The sequence below is a fragment of the Chiloscyllium punctatum genome, chromosome 17 (assembly GCF_047496795.1).
Source record: "Chiloscyllium punctatum isolate Juve2018m chromosome 17, sChiPun1.3, whole genome shotgun sequence".
Classification (NCBI taxonomy): Eukaryota; Metazoa; Chordata; class Chondrichthyes; order Orectolobiformes; family Hemiscylliidae; genus Chiloscyllium; species Chiloscyllium punctatum.
The window spans coordinates 85,001,063-85,018,493 of record NC_092755.1 but is presented as its reverse complement, the minus strand read 5'-3'; the positions used below and the strand labels follow the sequence as shown (position 1 = coordinate 85,018,493).

The window sequence follows — 17,431 nt, the reverse complement described above, 5'->3', positions numbered from 1 at the left end:
CTTGTGAAAAAGTTGCCCCTTAGGGCGCTTCTAAATCTTTCCCCTCTCACCTTAAATGTATGCTCTCTAGTTCTGGACACCCCCAGCCTGGGGAAAAGACCTTGTCTATTTCCCCTACCAAGCTCCTCATGATTGGTTAGGTAATGAACCAGGCCAGGTATTTGATTTAGTGGTAGGTGAGCACTTTGTAGAGAGGGACCGTAATTTGGTTCTGTTTAGTTTAGCGGTGGAAAGGGATAGGTACATGCCACAGGGCAAGAGTTATAGATGGGGGAAGGGCAATTATAATGCGATTAGGCAAGACTTAGGAGGCATAGAATGGGCTTGCAAAATACAGGGGATAGGGACAATCGAAATGTGGAGCTAGTTTAAGGAACAGATATCGCGTGTCCTTGATAGGTATGTCCCTGTCAGGCAGGGAGGAAGTAATAAGGTAAGGGAACCGTGGTTTACTAAAGAAACTGTATCTCTTGTTCACAGAAGAGGGAGGCTTATGTGATGTTGAGATGAGATGGTTCAGGTGAGGTGATGGAGTGTTACAGATTAATGAGGAAGGATTTAAAGAGTCAAGAAGAGTAAGGAGAGGACAGGAGCAGTCTTTAGCAGGTAGAATAGAGGAGAACCTGAAAGCTTTTTGTAGGTATGTGAGGAATAAAAGGATGACTAAAGTAGGAATAGGGCCAATCAAAGACAGAAGTGGGAAGTTGTGTGTGGACCCTATGGAGATCGGAGAGGTGCTAAACGAATATTTCTCATCTGTTTTCACTCAGGAAAAGGAGAATATTGTAGAAGAGAATACTGAGATATGGACTATTAGACTAGAAAGGATTGAGGTTAGTAAGAAGGTGGTGTTATCAATTCTAGAAGGTGTGAAAGTAGATAAGTCCCCTGTGCCAAATGGGATTTATCAGAGGATTCTCTGGGAAGCTGGGAGGGAATGGCGGAGCCTTTAGCCTTGACCTTTGAGTTGTCATTGTCCATAGTTTTAGTTCCAAAGAACTGGAGGATTGCAAATGTTGCGCCCTTTTTCTAGAAGGGCAGTAGAGATGACCCCGGTAGTTATAGACTAGTGAGGTTTACGTCTGTTGTAGAAAAACTGTTGGAAAGGATTATAAGACATAGGATTTATAATCATCTAGCAAGCAACAATTTGATTGGAGATAGTCAACATGGTTTCATCAAGGGCAGGTTGTGTCTCATAGGTCTCAATGAGTTTTTTGAGAAGGTGACCAAGCATGTGGAGGAGAGTAGGGCAATTGGCATGGTGTACATGGACTTCAGTAAAGCCTTTGATAACGTTCCACAAGGTAGGCTTTTGGAGAAAATGCGGAGGCATGGGATTGAGGGTGATTTAGCAGTTGGATTAGAAACTGGCTTTCTGGAAGGCAGCAAGTGGTTGATGGAAAATATTCAGCCTGGAGTCCGGTTACTAGTGGTGTGCCACAAGGATCTGTTTGTCATTTTTATAAATGACTTGGACGCAGGCAAGATGGATGGGTTAGTAAGTTTGCAGATGACAAAGTCGGTGGAGTGGTGGACAGTGTGGAAGAATGTTGCAGGCGGACTTAGATAAACTGCAGAATTGGCTGAGAGGTGGCAAATGGAGTTCAATGCAGATAAATGTGAGGTGATTCACTTTGGGAAGAATAACAGCAAGGCAGAATACTGGGTTAATGGAAAGTTTCTTGGTAGTGTGGATGTGCAGAGGGATCTTGGTGTCCATGTACATAGATCCCTGTTTGTTGCCACACAGGTTGATAGTGCTGTTAAGAAGGCATACCGTGTGTAAGGACTTATTGGTAGAGGGATTGCATTCCGGAGCCGTGACGTCATGCTGCAACTGTACAAAACGCTAGTGTGGCCTCATTTAGGCTATTGTGTACAGTTGTGGTCACCCCATTACAGGAAGGATGTGGAAGCATTGGAAAAGGTGCAGAGGAGACTTACCAGGATATTGCCTGGTCTGGAGGGAAGGAATTATGAGGAAAGGCTGAGGGACTTGGGTCTGTTCTCATTGGAGAGAAGGCGGCTAAGAGGGGATTTAATAGATGATCAGAGGATTAGGTAGGGTGGACAGTGAGAGTCTTTTTCCTAGGTCGATGACGTCAGCTTATACAAGGAGGTATAGCTGCAAATTGAGGGGTGATAGTTTTAAGACAGGTGTCAGAGACAGATTCTTTACTCAGAGTGGTAAAGGTGTGAAATGCCCTGCCTGCCAATGTAGTTAATTCAGCTACAGGGGCATTTAAACACTCCTTGGATAAACATAGCGATGATGATGGGATAGTGTAGGGGGATGGGCTTAGATTAGTTCACAGATCGGCGCAACATCGAGGGCCGAAGGGCCTGTTCTGCGCTGTATTGTTCCATGTTAGATGTTAAGGTTACCCCTCAGCCTCTGACACCCCAGGGAATATAGCCTGAGCCCATTCAGCCTCTCCCTAAAGCTCAAACCCTCTCACCTTGGCAACATCCTTGTAAATCTTTTCTCAACCCTTTCAAGTTTTACAACATCCTTTCTATAGCAAGGAGACCAGAAATACATGCAGTATTCCAAAAGTGGCCTTGCCACTGTCCTGTACAGCCATAACATGACCTCCCAACTCCTACACTCAGTGTACTGACCAATAAAGAAGAAAGTGAGGACTGCAGATGCTGGAGATCAGAGTCAAAAAATGGAGTGCTGGAAAAGCACAGCCTGTCAGGCAGCATCCGAGAAACAGTAGAGTCGATGTTTCAAGCCTAAGCTAATGAAAACATTCTTGATGAAGAGCTTATGCTTGAAATGTTGACTCGCCTGCTCTTCGGATGCTGCTTGACCAGCTGTGCTTTTCCAGCATTACAACTTTTGGCACGGACCAATAAAGCATTCCAAAGTCCTCCCATGATGATTTATTTGATAGTGTGCATAATCCATTCTCCCTGAATAAATGCCTCACTAGGCCTCATGACCTTCAACTATTAAAGCCATCATCAATAAACTAGTTTATGCTATTTATTTTCACATTAAATTTTGAACATACCAGTCATGGTGTACAGGCAGGGGTATATCCCAACCATAATTCTTGGCATCTTTAATGGCACCCCCCAGCAGGGCTGTATGGTGCATTAGCTTTTTGGGAATACAGCCCACATTGACACAAGTACCACCAAGGCCCCATCTGGTGCCTGCAAAACAGCAAATAATGATATATTATTAGGCGCACACCTCCTTGCAACAAAGTAGATGCCACATTCTAAAACAAGATAAACTGAGATTCAATGGGGGAAAGAAATTGTTATTGCTACAATGCTTTCGCTGCCATCAGGACATCCCACAGCATCTTTTACACAGGCAGACTGGGCTTCAGATTAAATCTCATCCAAAAGGTGGCACTTCCAACAGACCAGCAATACCTCCATTTCAAAACATGAGACCAGATTATACACTTAAATCTCAGGTACGGTATTAAACCCAGAACTGTCTGAGTCAGAAATGAGAGTGCTTCCAAAGAATTGAATCAGATCCTTACTTTTCATATAAATTACTGCCACTACAACAATAGGTGCACTCACTACACATGCAGTCGCAGCTGGTAACATGACTGCTTGTAATGCCACAAATGACTGAGTCAAAAAATATGACCAACAGATGGATTTATCCTCAAATATTTGAAATCAACTCAATTGCCTTCCTGGAATCATATTCACATAGCCCCACCCCAATCAACCTCTTGCTGTCTTGTTCAGCACACTGGCTCAGTGTTTAGCACTACTGTCTCACAGTGCCAGGGACCCGAGTTTGATTCCAGCCTCAGCAACTGTCTGTGTGAAGCTTGCACATTCTCCCAGTGTCTATGTGGGTTTACTTCAGTTTCCTCCCACAGTTCAAAAGATGTGTGGGTTAGGTGGATTGGCTACACTAAATTACCCATAGTGTCCAGGGATGTATAGGTTAGATGGATTAGCCACGGGAAACGCAGAGTTACAGAGATAGCATAGGGGTGTGGGTTGAGATGGGATGCTCTTCAGTGGGTCGGTGTGGACTCAATGAGCCAAATGGCATGCTTCCACATTGTAGAGATTCTACGATTGCACTGGACAATGCATTCTGGTTCCATACAGACTCTGAGGGCATAGACTTCCTATTCAAGTGCAGTAGTAGGAGCTTCAGTGCAACTGTAATTGATTAGCAGTTTACAAATTTATATTAATATGGAAAATACATCTTTTCTTTTATTCCCCTTTCCTGTCCTGCTTGCAGCTACTCCAACCAGATGATCTGTCAATGCTATCTACCTGGTTTGTCTTGTGCCATTCTCATACATCCACTGGAGCACACCTGCAACCGGTGTGTGACATCTGTCAACTAAACTTGTCTAGGTTGACCCTGCCTTCTGCGACCCTCTCTTTGCTCTCTAGAAGACATCTATGTAGCTTTTCAGCTCTGATCAAATGGCCAAAATACTGACAGTTTCATTTTGGAGTGTAACTTTTTTTTTTGAAAACAGGTTTATTGCTCTTGCAATTTAAAGCACCTCTTCATTAGTCTTATAACCCACATATGGATTTTAAGTATATATCTTATGGGAAGAACAATGTATAACTAAGTTTAACAGATTTTGTATCTTAAGAAGGGGGGAATACATGATAATAATTTCATTTTGAATTGCTGTAATTTTCATTTGCAGTAACAGGGGCACAGAGACCTAGACACAGAGAGGAGTCAGAGTGTAAGCTGTGAGTGTGCACATGAGACAAAGCCAGAATGCGCAAGTGTAAGGTAGAGTTAGTGCGAGTACGTGCACTTGCGCGCGCGCACACACACACCAGTTGAATATAAAAGAATCTTCCATCAGCCAACCACAAAGGAACGTTTGGTAGGACTGGCCAAACCTCAGCAGAAATCAAGTTGGATTTAACTGGGAGGTAGAAGTACTGCATGAAGAAGTGCAAGGAAAGGATTCAGGTGAGGCAAGATACCAAAGGCGGGAGCAGCAAGTTAGTGGAAATCAACCTTGAGACACAACCAATGTATGCACAGGGAGAATGAGTAGTTCCATTTACAATTTATTTTCACTTTTAAGGTGTTTAGAACTCTTTGGTGACTTCTGTCTTTCCTTGTACAACTCTAAGTAAAAGCAAAATATTGCAGATACTGGAGATCAGAAATAAAAAACAGGAAATGCTACAGAACCTCAGGTCACGCAGCATCTGTGGAGAGAGAAACAAAGTTGATGTTTGTTTCAAAGAAGATCATATTGGACTCAAAATGTTAAATTTGTTTCTCTCCACAATTTTGCCAGATCAGCTGAGTTTCTCCAGCACTGTTTTACAGAAATAAAAGGAAAGAGGTGGGACACAGGACTGACAAGGAAAGGCAGACAAAGTTCAGAGCTTGTTTTGTGTCCTGGATGAGGGCTTCGCACAGCAACGTAGCTAAAGTTAGCTCAACCTGGGCAGCAAAGTTGAGATTTGCCAGGATGTCCAAGATGCTACAGTCAACTTTCAACATGTCACTTCCTTTGAGGAACAGCTCATTACTCATGGTAATTTAGGAAAGTAGAAAGATTACAGTTGGATACCTAGACATGAAATGCAATTAATGTCATCTTATTTCAGTCTCCCAGTATTAATGCTCCTAAGTGCTGTGCATCCAAACAAATTTCAATCATTTTTACCACCTGAAAAATAGTCACTTGGGCAAGGCAGAGAATGACATCAGACATGTGGAGATTTCACTCTTGTGGAACTGAACTCAGGTCTTGATGTCACAAGGAATTAAGGGCTACGGGGAGAACGCGAATAAGTGAAGTTGAAATGCCCATCAGCCATGATTGAATGGCGGAGTGGACTCGATGGGCTGAATGGCCTTACTTCCACTCCTATGTCTTATGGTCTTAAGTTGCCATCTTTTGAAGATTGAGGGATAGGGGCGAGGTGTCAAATAAGAGAGAGACGGAGAGAGAGAAAGAAGTACAAGTCAAAATAAGTATTTGTTTGAAATAAGTCGCAAAATTACATGACAGCACCTTACCTAAATATGTATTCACTATTTGTCTTCACACAAGAAAGGATATGGTGGTGACTTACAAGGATGGCACCAGAAATGGAGAACTATTGCTATGAGGAAAGAGTGGCTAGGTTGAGGTTATCAAGAAGAGAGATCGAGGGAAGATTTAATTGAAGTCCATAAAATTAATAGGTGCCGAGACAGAGATTGGTAGGGCCAATTCCTTAGAAGAAAGGTCAACGAACAGGGGGCATAACGTTAAAGTAATTGCAAGATCGGCAGGGAGCTCCGGAGAATTTGTTTTTCCATCAGACAATGGTGGGGGCAAGCACTCATTGTTTTAGGGGTGAGTAAGGCAGAAAGCTACATCACTTTAAGAAACTACTAGATTTGCACTTGTGGCACCCTTACCTACAAAACCATGACGAAGAGCTGGAAAGTAAGAATCGGTTGCATGATAACGACGTGCCAAAAGGCCTATTTCTGAGCCATGAATGTTTACATTATTTCGAGATTAAATGGTCAGGCCGCAAGCCTTAATTGAGTGAAACAGTTACATTAATCCAAAATACAGTTCCATCAATAACATTGAAACTGGAACACATGCCAGTGCTCCCTGGCAGGACAGAATTTGAGTGACTTTTGTGGCAATTTTTTTTATTGTTGATTGATGAGACTGATCTATTATTGTTTTCAATGTAGTGACAGCACTCAAATTCCAATACCACACCATTCTAAATGTAATGTTAGAATTTAACAATAGAGGTATACATGAACAGTACTATCTGTAAGCAGTTTTAGTACTTAAACAAATCATACCTTGAGGAGATGGCTCCACAAAATCTAACACTGCTACTTTTCTGCCATACTGGGCCGCTGCAGTGAATTAAAGACAAACAGTGATTACAGTCCATAACTATTTTACACAGCAGCAAGTAAAAACAGGAAATAGCAAAATAATACGATCGTGGTGATGGGAGGTTATGCCACTTTCCACATTTCACTCACACACCAACCTCTCACTTACCCAGGAGATATTGGAGAAACAAATACCTGAACACTCTCTTGGGGTAATGTGTGGCACAAGAAAAAGCACAAAATGCATTAGAAAGATGGGGATTTTTGAATCCTGGTATACACTTTTTAAAATAAATGAAATTGTCAAATTAGTCATGTTTCTTGTTCAACAGGCTGGACCTAGAGAGGCAGTTCATCATTTGAGGTTCCCATTTCCCAGAAATGAAGACCTCCACTTGGTGGTTTAATTAAGAATACTTTTTTTTTGGAGATTAGACAATTCATTTATTTGTTACTTCATCAAACTTTGGCAGCAAGACAGGTAACAAGATACAGGTCCGTGACCAGGTGAAACTTGGAAAGTCATCACAAAAGCAGCTCTGTCCCTTGACCAATCCAGAACACAGCACTGTTTCCATCAAAATATATATTTTATTCATAAAATGTTTCAAAAGTATATCATAAGTACATCATAACATTCAAATTAAATTTTACATTGTGCAATACAGTTTAATTTATTTCAATACAGTGTACAGTGCAAGCCATGTCACCTGCATCAACTCTCTGAAACAGTCATCCACTTGCCCCTGCTCTCTCTCCTTTCCCAGATCCAGAGAGCTGTTAGAAACCAGAATGCAAAGGGAGTAATGGAGCACAATAATAGAGATTCGCTGAAGGAAAAGCTGGGAAAACATGAGGGAGAAAAGTATAAAAGATGATGCTAACAAGGAAATGAAGAATTAGAAGAGGCTTGTGAGAAACAGTTTCATCAATTCAGTCCAAATGGAATGAATGGCCTGTTTGAACGCTGGAAATTTTTTGTCAAATATTTATATTTTGTTTTTTCAAAAATATATTCCCTTGCCTCTTAAAAGCAATTATGGATTTTATGTTGTTAATTGTTCCTAATGCAATATTCCGTTTCTTAACAATCCTCTTTTCCTACCCTGCTCCCAGATATTTGGATGATCGTAAATTAATGCTTGCTATTTATGATGAAAATTATTTTCCTTAATTTCCTTATCAAAATTTCTGCATTTTAAAAATCTCTACCAGATGTCCCTTTAACCTCTAAAGAAAGCTCCAGTATATTTTGATTCCAATCACAACATCTTAGTAGATCACGTCCAATGTCCATACCATTTCTATGGCCTTGATATCATTCTTAAAGTAAGACATCCAAAAATGGACACTTATTATTTTAACCCTGGCATAACCAGTGGTTTCTACAGGTTTAGTGTCACCTTTTGCTGTTTGTATTTTGTAACACTTTTTATAAAATCTAAGGATCTTACAAGTTTTATTTTTCAGCTTAATTCATCCTCCCCTCTCATGTTTTTAAAATTCTGCACTGTCAATTACCTGCCTTCAATATTTCTGGACTTTATTAAACATTAAGTAAAACCAGTGCTTGGAGATGAATTAGTTTAGCTTTATTCATGGAATGTGAGCACTGCTGACAAGGTTCAGCATTTATTGCCCATCCAGTGGAACGGTTTGTTAGGATACTCTGGAAATTAGTCACATTGGTGTGGCACTGGGGGTCACAAGTAGCTCAAAGCAGACAAGCACAGCTAATATTCTTCCCTAGAGGACAGTGAAGCAAATAGGGTTTTGTAACAATCAATTATCACCATTACTGATGTTAACTTTCTATGCTGGATTTATTTAATTAACAGAATTTAAATTCTTCACCATTAAGCAGTCATTAGTCCTGGTCTATTAATCTTAATTAGATCTATTTACTAATGATACCACTCCTTGTTCTTCCCTTCTATTTATCTCAGCACATGCTACTCAAAATTTGCAAACTTTGAGCATTTTCAAAAGAACAGTAATAGCAGCAAAATGAAGCACTTTAACATACTTTACCAAAATATTTGATTTAGTTTGACCATCACAGTGAAACACAGAAAAATATATTCCCTAACTGGAAATAAAATGCTGGAGATCACAGTGGGTCAGACAGTATCTATGGAGAGAAAGTACGCTAATGTTTTGAGTCCAGATGACTCTTAATGTTGTCACATCTCAAATCCCAAAACAAATCACAGGAAGTTAAGTGTTGTGAATAGCAGGCACACTTCCTGAAGCAAATTTAACCACTCATCGAGCTGCTTGCACAGTGATGATGAGCAATTGAAAAGCAATCAATTAATTTGGTTTTGGTCAAAATGGTGAGATAGTTAGCGTGCAGGGGATGCTATCTGCAATAGTAGCACAAGAGTATTTGGGTCAAAATCCTGGAACTCCCTCCCTAACAGCACTGTGGGTGTACCTACCTATGACTGCAGCAGATCAAGAAGTTGGTAGGTAATTATAAATAGGCAATAAGTGTTGGCCTAGTCAGCACTGGCCATATCCAACAAATGAATTAAAAATGCTATTCTCCCAAATTTACCCAAAAAAAGGCAGCTAAAGCACGTGTTTAAAGTTCCTTCTCAAGGATGGTGGGTAAAGGGAGCCTCTCATTCTTACAAATAAATTGCTTGCCTGCTGGAATTTATCAAACCTGTTCACCAAATAAATTTTAAAACAAAAAGGTCATTTAAAGGGAAAGTTAGCATCAAAAGATAGAGAAACCAAAAAAAGGGAATCTGGTAAGAAACAAGTAAGTAGACAATTAGCTTATTAAAACATAAATATGAGTAGTTTATACTAAAGTCCCTATGTGTTAACAGGTTTAAGAGTTTGTTTATACAGCACTCATCATAATTATGACCAGAACTTTAATCGACTACAGAAACCTTTGTACTTAACAACATAGCTCCATCAAGGGGTGTATTCGGGCACTTTAAAGAGCATAGGGAACAGTCAGAGAAATAAGACAAAAGGGAAAGTATACAGCACTCTGGAAGTGTTTCTATGTTACACTTTGGAAACAATAAGCAGAGTTTTCAAGTGGGGAATTCTTCCAAATATTACCATTAATGCATTTCCTATTTGGTGATTATATTCAAATTGAAGTTACTATGCCACCAGGATAAACCAGGACATATTTAACTATAATCAAAACTGTGAATAAAATAAAGAAAAACACAGCATTTGCCCAGATCTTATTGCCACTGCATGTGAATAAGATAAGTTTCTGGCCAATAGTGACCACCATGCAACAGATATATAAGGGATTTGGAAGTGATAATATCATTGAATGTCAGATTAGATTGACTCGATTCACTGCTGGTGACAGTCATTGTCTAACACTTGTGTGGCACAAATCTTTATGGCCACACAACACCAAAGACAAACAATATGAAGACTGTGCAATCATCAGCAAACAACCCCACTTTTGATCTTATTGACAGAGGCTGAAGGTGATTGGGCCTCGTATACTATCCTGAGGAACTCATATCCAAGTCTTGGAACTGAGATGATTAGCATCTAACAACTGCAACATTTTTATTTTGTAACTTGTTCATGGGTGTAGGCATCACTGGCTAGATTATTATTTAATGCCAATCCTGAATTACTGTGGAGGTTGTGGTAGAGAGCTGCCTTCCTGAACCACTGCAATCCTTCGGGTATAATGACATCCACAGTGCTATTTGGAAAGGACTTTGGGGATTCTTACTCAGCAACGGAGAAAAATTTCCAAGTCAGAACAGCAATTAGCTTGGATGGGAACCTGTAGATATTGGTATTGTAATGTATTTGCTGCCCTGATCCTTCCATACGGTAGATGTTGCAGGTTTGGAAAGAGCTATCAGAAAAGTCTTGCGTGAGCTACTATAGTCAATCCTGCAGACAGTACATGCTGCTGCCACTGTATGTCACTAGTTAAGGAAGTGAATGTTTAAGGTGGTGAATGGGGTTCCAATCAATTGGGCTGTTTTGTCCTGGATGGTGTCAAGCTTCATAAATGTTGTTGGAGCTGCATTCACCCTGGCAAGTGAGGAGTACTCCATCACACCCCTGATTTATACTTTGTAGATGTTGGACAGGTTTTATAAAGACAGGACACTAGTTACTCACCACAGAATGCCCAGCCTCTGAACTGCTCTTATTGCACTAGTAGTTATATGGCTGGTCCAGTTCAGTTTCTGGTTAACAGCACAGTCCAAGGATTGACAGTAGGAGATTCAGCGATGGTAATACCATTAAACATCAAGGAGCTATGGCTAGATTCATGCGTGTTAGAGACAGTCATTGGCTGGTACTTGAGGGGGTGTGAATGTTACTTGTTGCTTATCAGCCAAATCCAAATGTTGTCCAGGTCTCATTACATAGGGATGCAGAATAATTTCTGACATCATGAAGGAGGGAGAGTCTTGGTGAAGCAGCTGAAGATGTTCAGGGCCAGGACTAAACCCTAAGGATACCTGCATTGATAATTTTGGACTGAGATTACTGCCCTCTGGTAACTCTAACCATAGAAATCCACCTGATTTGTAAGGATTTGAAATTTTGCCATGAGGTGGCACAGTGGCTCAATGGTTAGCACTGCTGCCTCAAAGCACCAGGGTCCCAGGTTCGATTCCAGCCTCGGGAGACCGTCTGTGTGGAGTTTGCACATTCTCCCTGTGTCTATATGGGTTTCCTTCAGGTGCTCCTGTTTCCTCCCACAGTCCAAAGATGTGCAAGCCAGGTGAATTAGCCATGCTAAATTGCCCATAATATTAGGTGCATTAGTCAGAGGGAATGGGTCTGGCTGGTTACTCTTCAGAGGATTGGTGTGGACTTGTTGAGCTAAATGGCCTGTTTCCACACTGCAGGGAATCTAATCTAACCACAACTCCTTGATGCCAAACTACAACAAATGATTGAAAGGCCAAGAATGTTTGAGCTTTGACTCTCGCACTCACAGTGGAGATCTGCCATTTTTCAATGTTGGGATGATCATGGGGTGTCCTTTTTCTTTACACTGCTCAATTTTCCAACACCATTCACAACTACATGGTAGATTGCAGAGCTTTGATCAAATTCCTTGGTTGTAAGATTGCTTAATTCTGTCTACAGAATACTATTTCGCAGCTTTACCGATTTAACACCTCAAAGTTTAGGAGGTGCCCTGTTCCTGCTCTGGGCAGACTCTCATGTACTTCTCTTTGAATCAAGGTTGGACCCCTGAGTAGTAATGGCAGATTGAGAGATGTGTCAGGATGTGGTTAAGAAGACCTTTCACACATTTGCCTTTATTGCTCAGACCTTTGAGTATTCCGGTTAGGATGTCATGTTTTAGGTTGTACAGAGGGGGCTTCGTCTGGAGTATCATGTGCAGTTCTTGTCGGCCTGCTTTCAGAAAGATACTATTAAATTGGAGAGGGTTCCAAAAAGATTCATCAGGATAATGCCGGAAATGGAGATTCGGAGTTATAAAAATAGGCTAGAACTTTTTTCGCTGGAGCATAGATTGAGGGGTGACATTGTTGAGGTTGAGAAAATCATAAAGGGTAAATAAAAAGTGAATAGGAAGGGTATTTTCCTTTGGGTGGGATAGTTCAAGTCTAGGGGACATATTTTTAAGCAGAGAGGAGGAAGTTTTAAGTCATAGATTTATAAAGCACAGAAATAGATCCTTTGGTCTAACTCATCCATGCCAACCAGCTATCCTAAATAACTCCCATCCCATTTGCCAAAATTTGGCCCATATCCCTCTAAACCTTTCCCTTTCACATACCCATCTAGATGCCTTTTGCATATTATAGCCTCCACCACTTCCTCTGGCAGCTCATTCCATGCACACACCACCCTCTGCACGATAAAGTTGCTCCTCAAGTCCCTTTTAAATCGTTGCCCTCTCACCTTAAACCCACGCCCTCTAGTTTTGGACTCTCCCACCCTGTGGAAAAGACCTTGGTTGTTCATCCTATCCATGCCCCTCATGATTTTATAAACCTTTAAGGTCATCCCTCAGCCTCTGACACTTCAGCAAAAATAGTCCCAAGCATATTCAGCCTCTCCCTACTGCTGAAACAGTCCAACTCTAGCAACATCCTTTGAAAGCATCAGAGGAACAGGAGAATCGACGTTTCAGGCATGAGCCCTTCATCAGGAATTCCTGCAGTCCTCACTTTGTCCTTTTCTGAACCCTTTCAAGTTTCACAACATCCTTCCTATAGCAGGGAGACCAGAACTGCACATAGTATTCCAGTACTGGCTTAACCAATGTCCTATGCAGCATGATCTCCCAATTCCTATACTCAATGCACTGACCAATAAATGCAAGCAACTCAAATGCCTTCTTCACTACCCTATCGAACTGCAACTCTACTTTCAAGGAACTATGAACGTGTAGTTTTTTTTTTAAGATTCACGACAGTGTGGAAACAGGCCCTTTGGCCCAACCAGTCCACACCGACCCTCCGAAGAGTAACCCACCCAGACCCATTTCCCTCTGACTAATGGACCTAATAATATGGGCAATTTACCATGGCCAAGTCACCTGACCTACTCCAAGGTCTCTTTGTTCAGCAACAGTCCCCAGTATCTTATCATTAAGTGCATAAGTCCTGACTTGATTTTCCTTTCCAAAATGTAGCACCTCACATTTATCTAAATTAAACTCCATCTGCTATTTCACAGCCTATTGGCCCATCTGATCAAAGTCCCATTGTACTCCAAGGTAACCTCCTTTTCTGTCCACTAAACCTCCAATTTTGGTGTTAACTGCAAACTTACTAACCATACCTCCTATGTAAACATGCAAATCATTTATAAAAATGACAAAGAGCAGTGGACTCAGCACCAATCCTTGTAGCACACCGCTAGTCACAGGCCACCAGTCTGAAAAGCAACCTGCTACCACCACCCTCTGTCTTCTACCTTCAAGCCAGTTCCATATCCAAATGGTTAGTTGTTGTAATCCACGTGATTTAACCAATCTATCATGAAGAACCTTGCTGAACCCCTTACTGAAGTCTATATGGATCATATCCACCGCCTGCCCTCAATCCTCACCGTTACTTTTCAAAAAACTCAACCAACTTAGTGAGCAACTTTTTTTTCTTAAACAAGAGAGTAACTTGTGTAAGGTATAGGGTTAAAATTGTGCAAAATAAGGGAACAGGTGTTGCTTCTGCAAAAGCTTACATTATAAAATTAGGCTGCGCATGCGAATACTAAACAGTGAGAAGCGAAAACAGATAGAATTATCTATGACTAATAAGGCAGAGCAATCGTGGAGCGGGATGTACCAGGCATAGGAAAACAAAAGAAGCGAAAACAGGTAGAATTATGTAAGACTAATAGGGCAGGGCGACTGTGTAGCGGGATGTACCAGTAACAGGAGAATAGTGTGCTAGTCTCAGGAGGGATGTGGCCAACAGATGGAATTTAGTTTGGCAGGATGATCGCACGAAGACAGCAAACTATGCCAGGTTAGTCACATTTAAGGAACGAGATAAATAAGAGTAAGGGGCGACAGGCTTAGAGTAATGTGAGAAGTAAACAGAGGTAGAGAGAAGCTAGACAAAGGTGGAGTGAAGCCAGAGCTTGTGATTGGTTACTTTTACTGTAGCGCGTAGCCTATGGGGTGAAAGGGGAGGACCAAGAGATGCAGCTGAACAGCATAAATCAGAATGCTTACGCATTAGGCACCTGTTCTTGCAAGTACGTATCAATAAAATTTGCTGCTTCAGAATTTGACTCGGACTGAAATTTATTAATATGTGAGTTTTGTTTCTCACACTTGTATATGGAAATAATTGCTGGAGGAAGAGGATTTGAGCTATAGGGAGAGGCTGAATAGGCTGGGGCTGTTATCCCTGGAGCTTTGGAGGCTGAGGGGTGACCTTATAGAGGTTTACAAAATTATGAGGGGCATGGATAGGATAAATAGACAAAGTCTTTTCCCTGGGGTCGGGGAGTCCAGAACTAGAGGGCATAAGTTCAGGGTGAGAGGGGAAAGATATAAAAAGAGACCTAAGGGGCAACTTTTTAACGCAGAGGGTGGTACATGTATGGAATGAGCTGCCAGAGGAAGTGGTGGAGGCTGGTACAATTGCAACATTTAAGAGGCATTTGGATGGGTATATGAATAGGAAGGGTTTGGAGGGATATGGGCCGGTCGGGTGCTGGCAGGTGGGACTAGATTGGGTTGGGATATCTGGTCGGCATGGACGGGTTGGACAGAAGGGTCTGTTTCCATGCTGTACATCTCTATGACTCTATGAATAGGTGGATGCAGGTAGTCACAACGAATAGAAAAAGTTTGAAGGGATATGGGCCAAGTGAGACTAGTTTAGTTTGAGAACATGGTCAGTGTGGTCTAGTTTGACCACAGTGTTTGTTTTCATGCTGTATCACTCTATATCCTCAGTTTTAAGCATTGTAATTAATGTAATACCTTCTTTAGAACAGGCAAGACCACCAGAACCACCTCCAATCACCAACAAATCATACTCATATTTCCCTGAAAATTAAAGAAAAAAACCACAGTTAACGAAAGCAATGGCTTAGAAACAGGTCACTTAGGATGGGGCGGGGGGCGGGGGGTGGGAAGGGGGAAGGAGTGAGGGGGGAGGGGGGTGTCTTCATATTCCCTCTTCCCGCCCTTACTCCCCTCCCCCCCCCCGGGTTTCCCACCTGAAAGAGCCCGGACTCCGTGCCCGTGGCCCCGCCCCCGCCACCTGAAACGGCTCCACACTCTCAGCGCCGCCATCTTGTCCGGCCCGAGGACCCCGGGCCGCCTGCCCTTCTCACTGCCTGAGGGGATTTCTCACTTCAATTCCAAATCAAGTTTTTTTTTAGTATTGTGGGGGGTGAGAATATTCCAAATGTAGCTTGGCTAGTTGCAGCTGTTTTTCAACATTGCCAGCTGTGACTCAGTAGATAGCAATCGCATTCTGAAGCAAGAGGTTGTGTGTTCAAAGAGCACAAAAATCTGAGCTGATACTCTGTATTAAGAGCCCAGCAGTGTAAGGAGATGGTAACTTTCACATGAGGTATTCATATTCATGTGCACCAAGACCTGGACAATATTCAGGTTTGACTTAATGGATGGCAGGAAACATTTATACCACTCAAGTGCAACACCATCTCCAGCAAGAGAGAATCTAAGAGGAATTCGGTAGCCTCGTATCTCACCTGTTGACTTCCAGATAATGGCCAACATCTCGAAGACATAGCATGAAATATTCTCAACAACACTCAAGAAGCTCAACACCATCAAAGCTACATCAGTCCATTTGATTGGCACCCCATCCAGAATGTTCAACATTCATTCCCTTCTCCACTGATACACAGTTTTAATGCGTACAAAATCCATAGCAGTTATTTACCAAGCTCTTTTAACAGCTACCATGCAAACCCAAGAAGACTACCACCCAGCGGGAGAAGGGCACCAAACAAATAGGAACACCATCCCCTACATGCTTGACACACAAGATCTTAACTTGGAATTATATTGGTGTTCCTTCACTGTTGCTGTATTAAAGACCTGGAATTTTGTCCTTAACAGCACTTGTGTGTGAATCTATACAACATAGATTACAGCAGTTTAAGCTGGCAGCATGCCAACTTATCAAAGAAAATGAGGAATTAACAATAAATGACTAATTAGAGATGGGCAATCTGTGAAGCAAATTGAATTGGTGCCTTTTATTTCATAGGGAATGGAGTCTTTAAATAGGGAGGTGTTGCTAAAACTCGCCAAACATTTGGAATACTGTGAAAGCTTTAGTCATATCTAAGGAACGGTATACTAGCATTGGAGAACATCCAGAAAAGGCTTACTAGGGTGATACTGTGCACTGAAGGATTTCCTTATGAGGAAAGGTTGAGTAGGTTGGGCCTGTACTCTTCCAAATTTAGTGGAATGAGAGGTGACCTTATTGAAACACAAGAGTTTTAGTTGCCTTGATAGGGTAGATGCTGAGAGGTTGTTTCCCTTTGTGGGATAGCCTTGGACTGGAGCACATGATCTCAATAAAGGGGTCACCCATTTAAGACAGAGATAAGGAAGAATTTCTTCTCAAAGATGATAGTAAATCTGTGGAATTCTTTATCACTGAAGGCTGCTGAGGCTGGATATTTAAGTATATTCAATCACTAAGGTTATGGGGATTACGCAGAAAAATGAAGTTGTCAGATTAGTCATGATCTTATTGAATGGTGGAGTAAATTTGATTGGCCAAATGGCCTGTGACTTAGGGTGTTAAACTGAGGCCCAATTTGCCCTCTCAAAAGAGCAGGGAAGGTATCCCCAGTATCCTGATCTGTGGTTATCCCTCAATCAATATTCCAAAATAGATTGTTGTTTATAGGAGATTGTTTTGTGCAAATAGAAAATAGAACAATACAGCACAGAACAGGCCCTTCGGCCCATGATGTTGTGCTGAACATTTGTCCTAGCTTAAGCACCCATCCATGTACCTATCCAATTGCTGCTTAAAGGTCGCCAATGATTCTGACTCTGCCACTCCCACAGGCAGCGCATTCCATGCCCCCACCACTCTCTGGGTAAAGAACTTACCCCTGACATCC

General features: G+C 41.7%; 1 protein-coding gene across 2 annotated transcripts in view; it reads right to left on the bottom strand.

Moving 5' to 3' along the window:
* The window catches only part of txnrd2.2 (thioredoxin reductase 2, tandem duplicate 2), an 84,357-nt gene extending 68,703 nt beyond the window's left edge, over positions 1–15,654 (bottom strand). Inside the window, exons 1-5 of one of the 2 annotated variants that reach the window (XM_072587770.1) lie at positions 15,533–15,552; positions 15,294–15,359; positions 7,561–7,692; positions 6,812–6,868; positions 3,024–3,168 (exon numbers count right to left, since the gene is read on the bottom strand). In XM_072587770.1, coding sequence (XP_072443871.1) covers positions 3,024–3,109 — 86 coding nt within the window. In that variant the 5' untranslated portion in view covers positions 3,110–3,168; positions 6,812–6,868; positions 7,561–7,692; positions 15,294–15,359; positions 15,533–15,552. Of the gene's footprint in view, positions 1–3,023; positions 3,169–6,811; positions 6,869–7,560; positions 7,693–15,293; positions 15,360–15,532 lie in introns of both variants that reach the window. The other variant, XM_072587769.1, reaches the window with a different exon arrangement.
* Between the last annotated feature and the right edge of the window lie 1,777 nt (positions 15,655–17,431).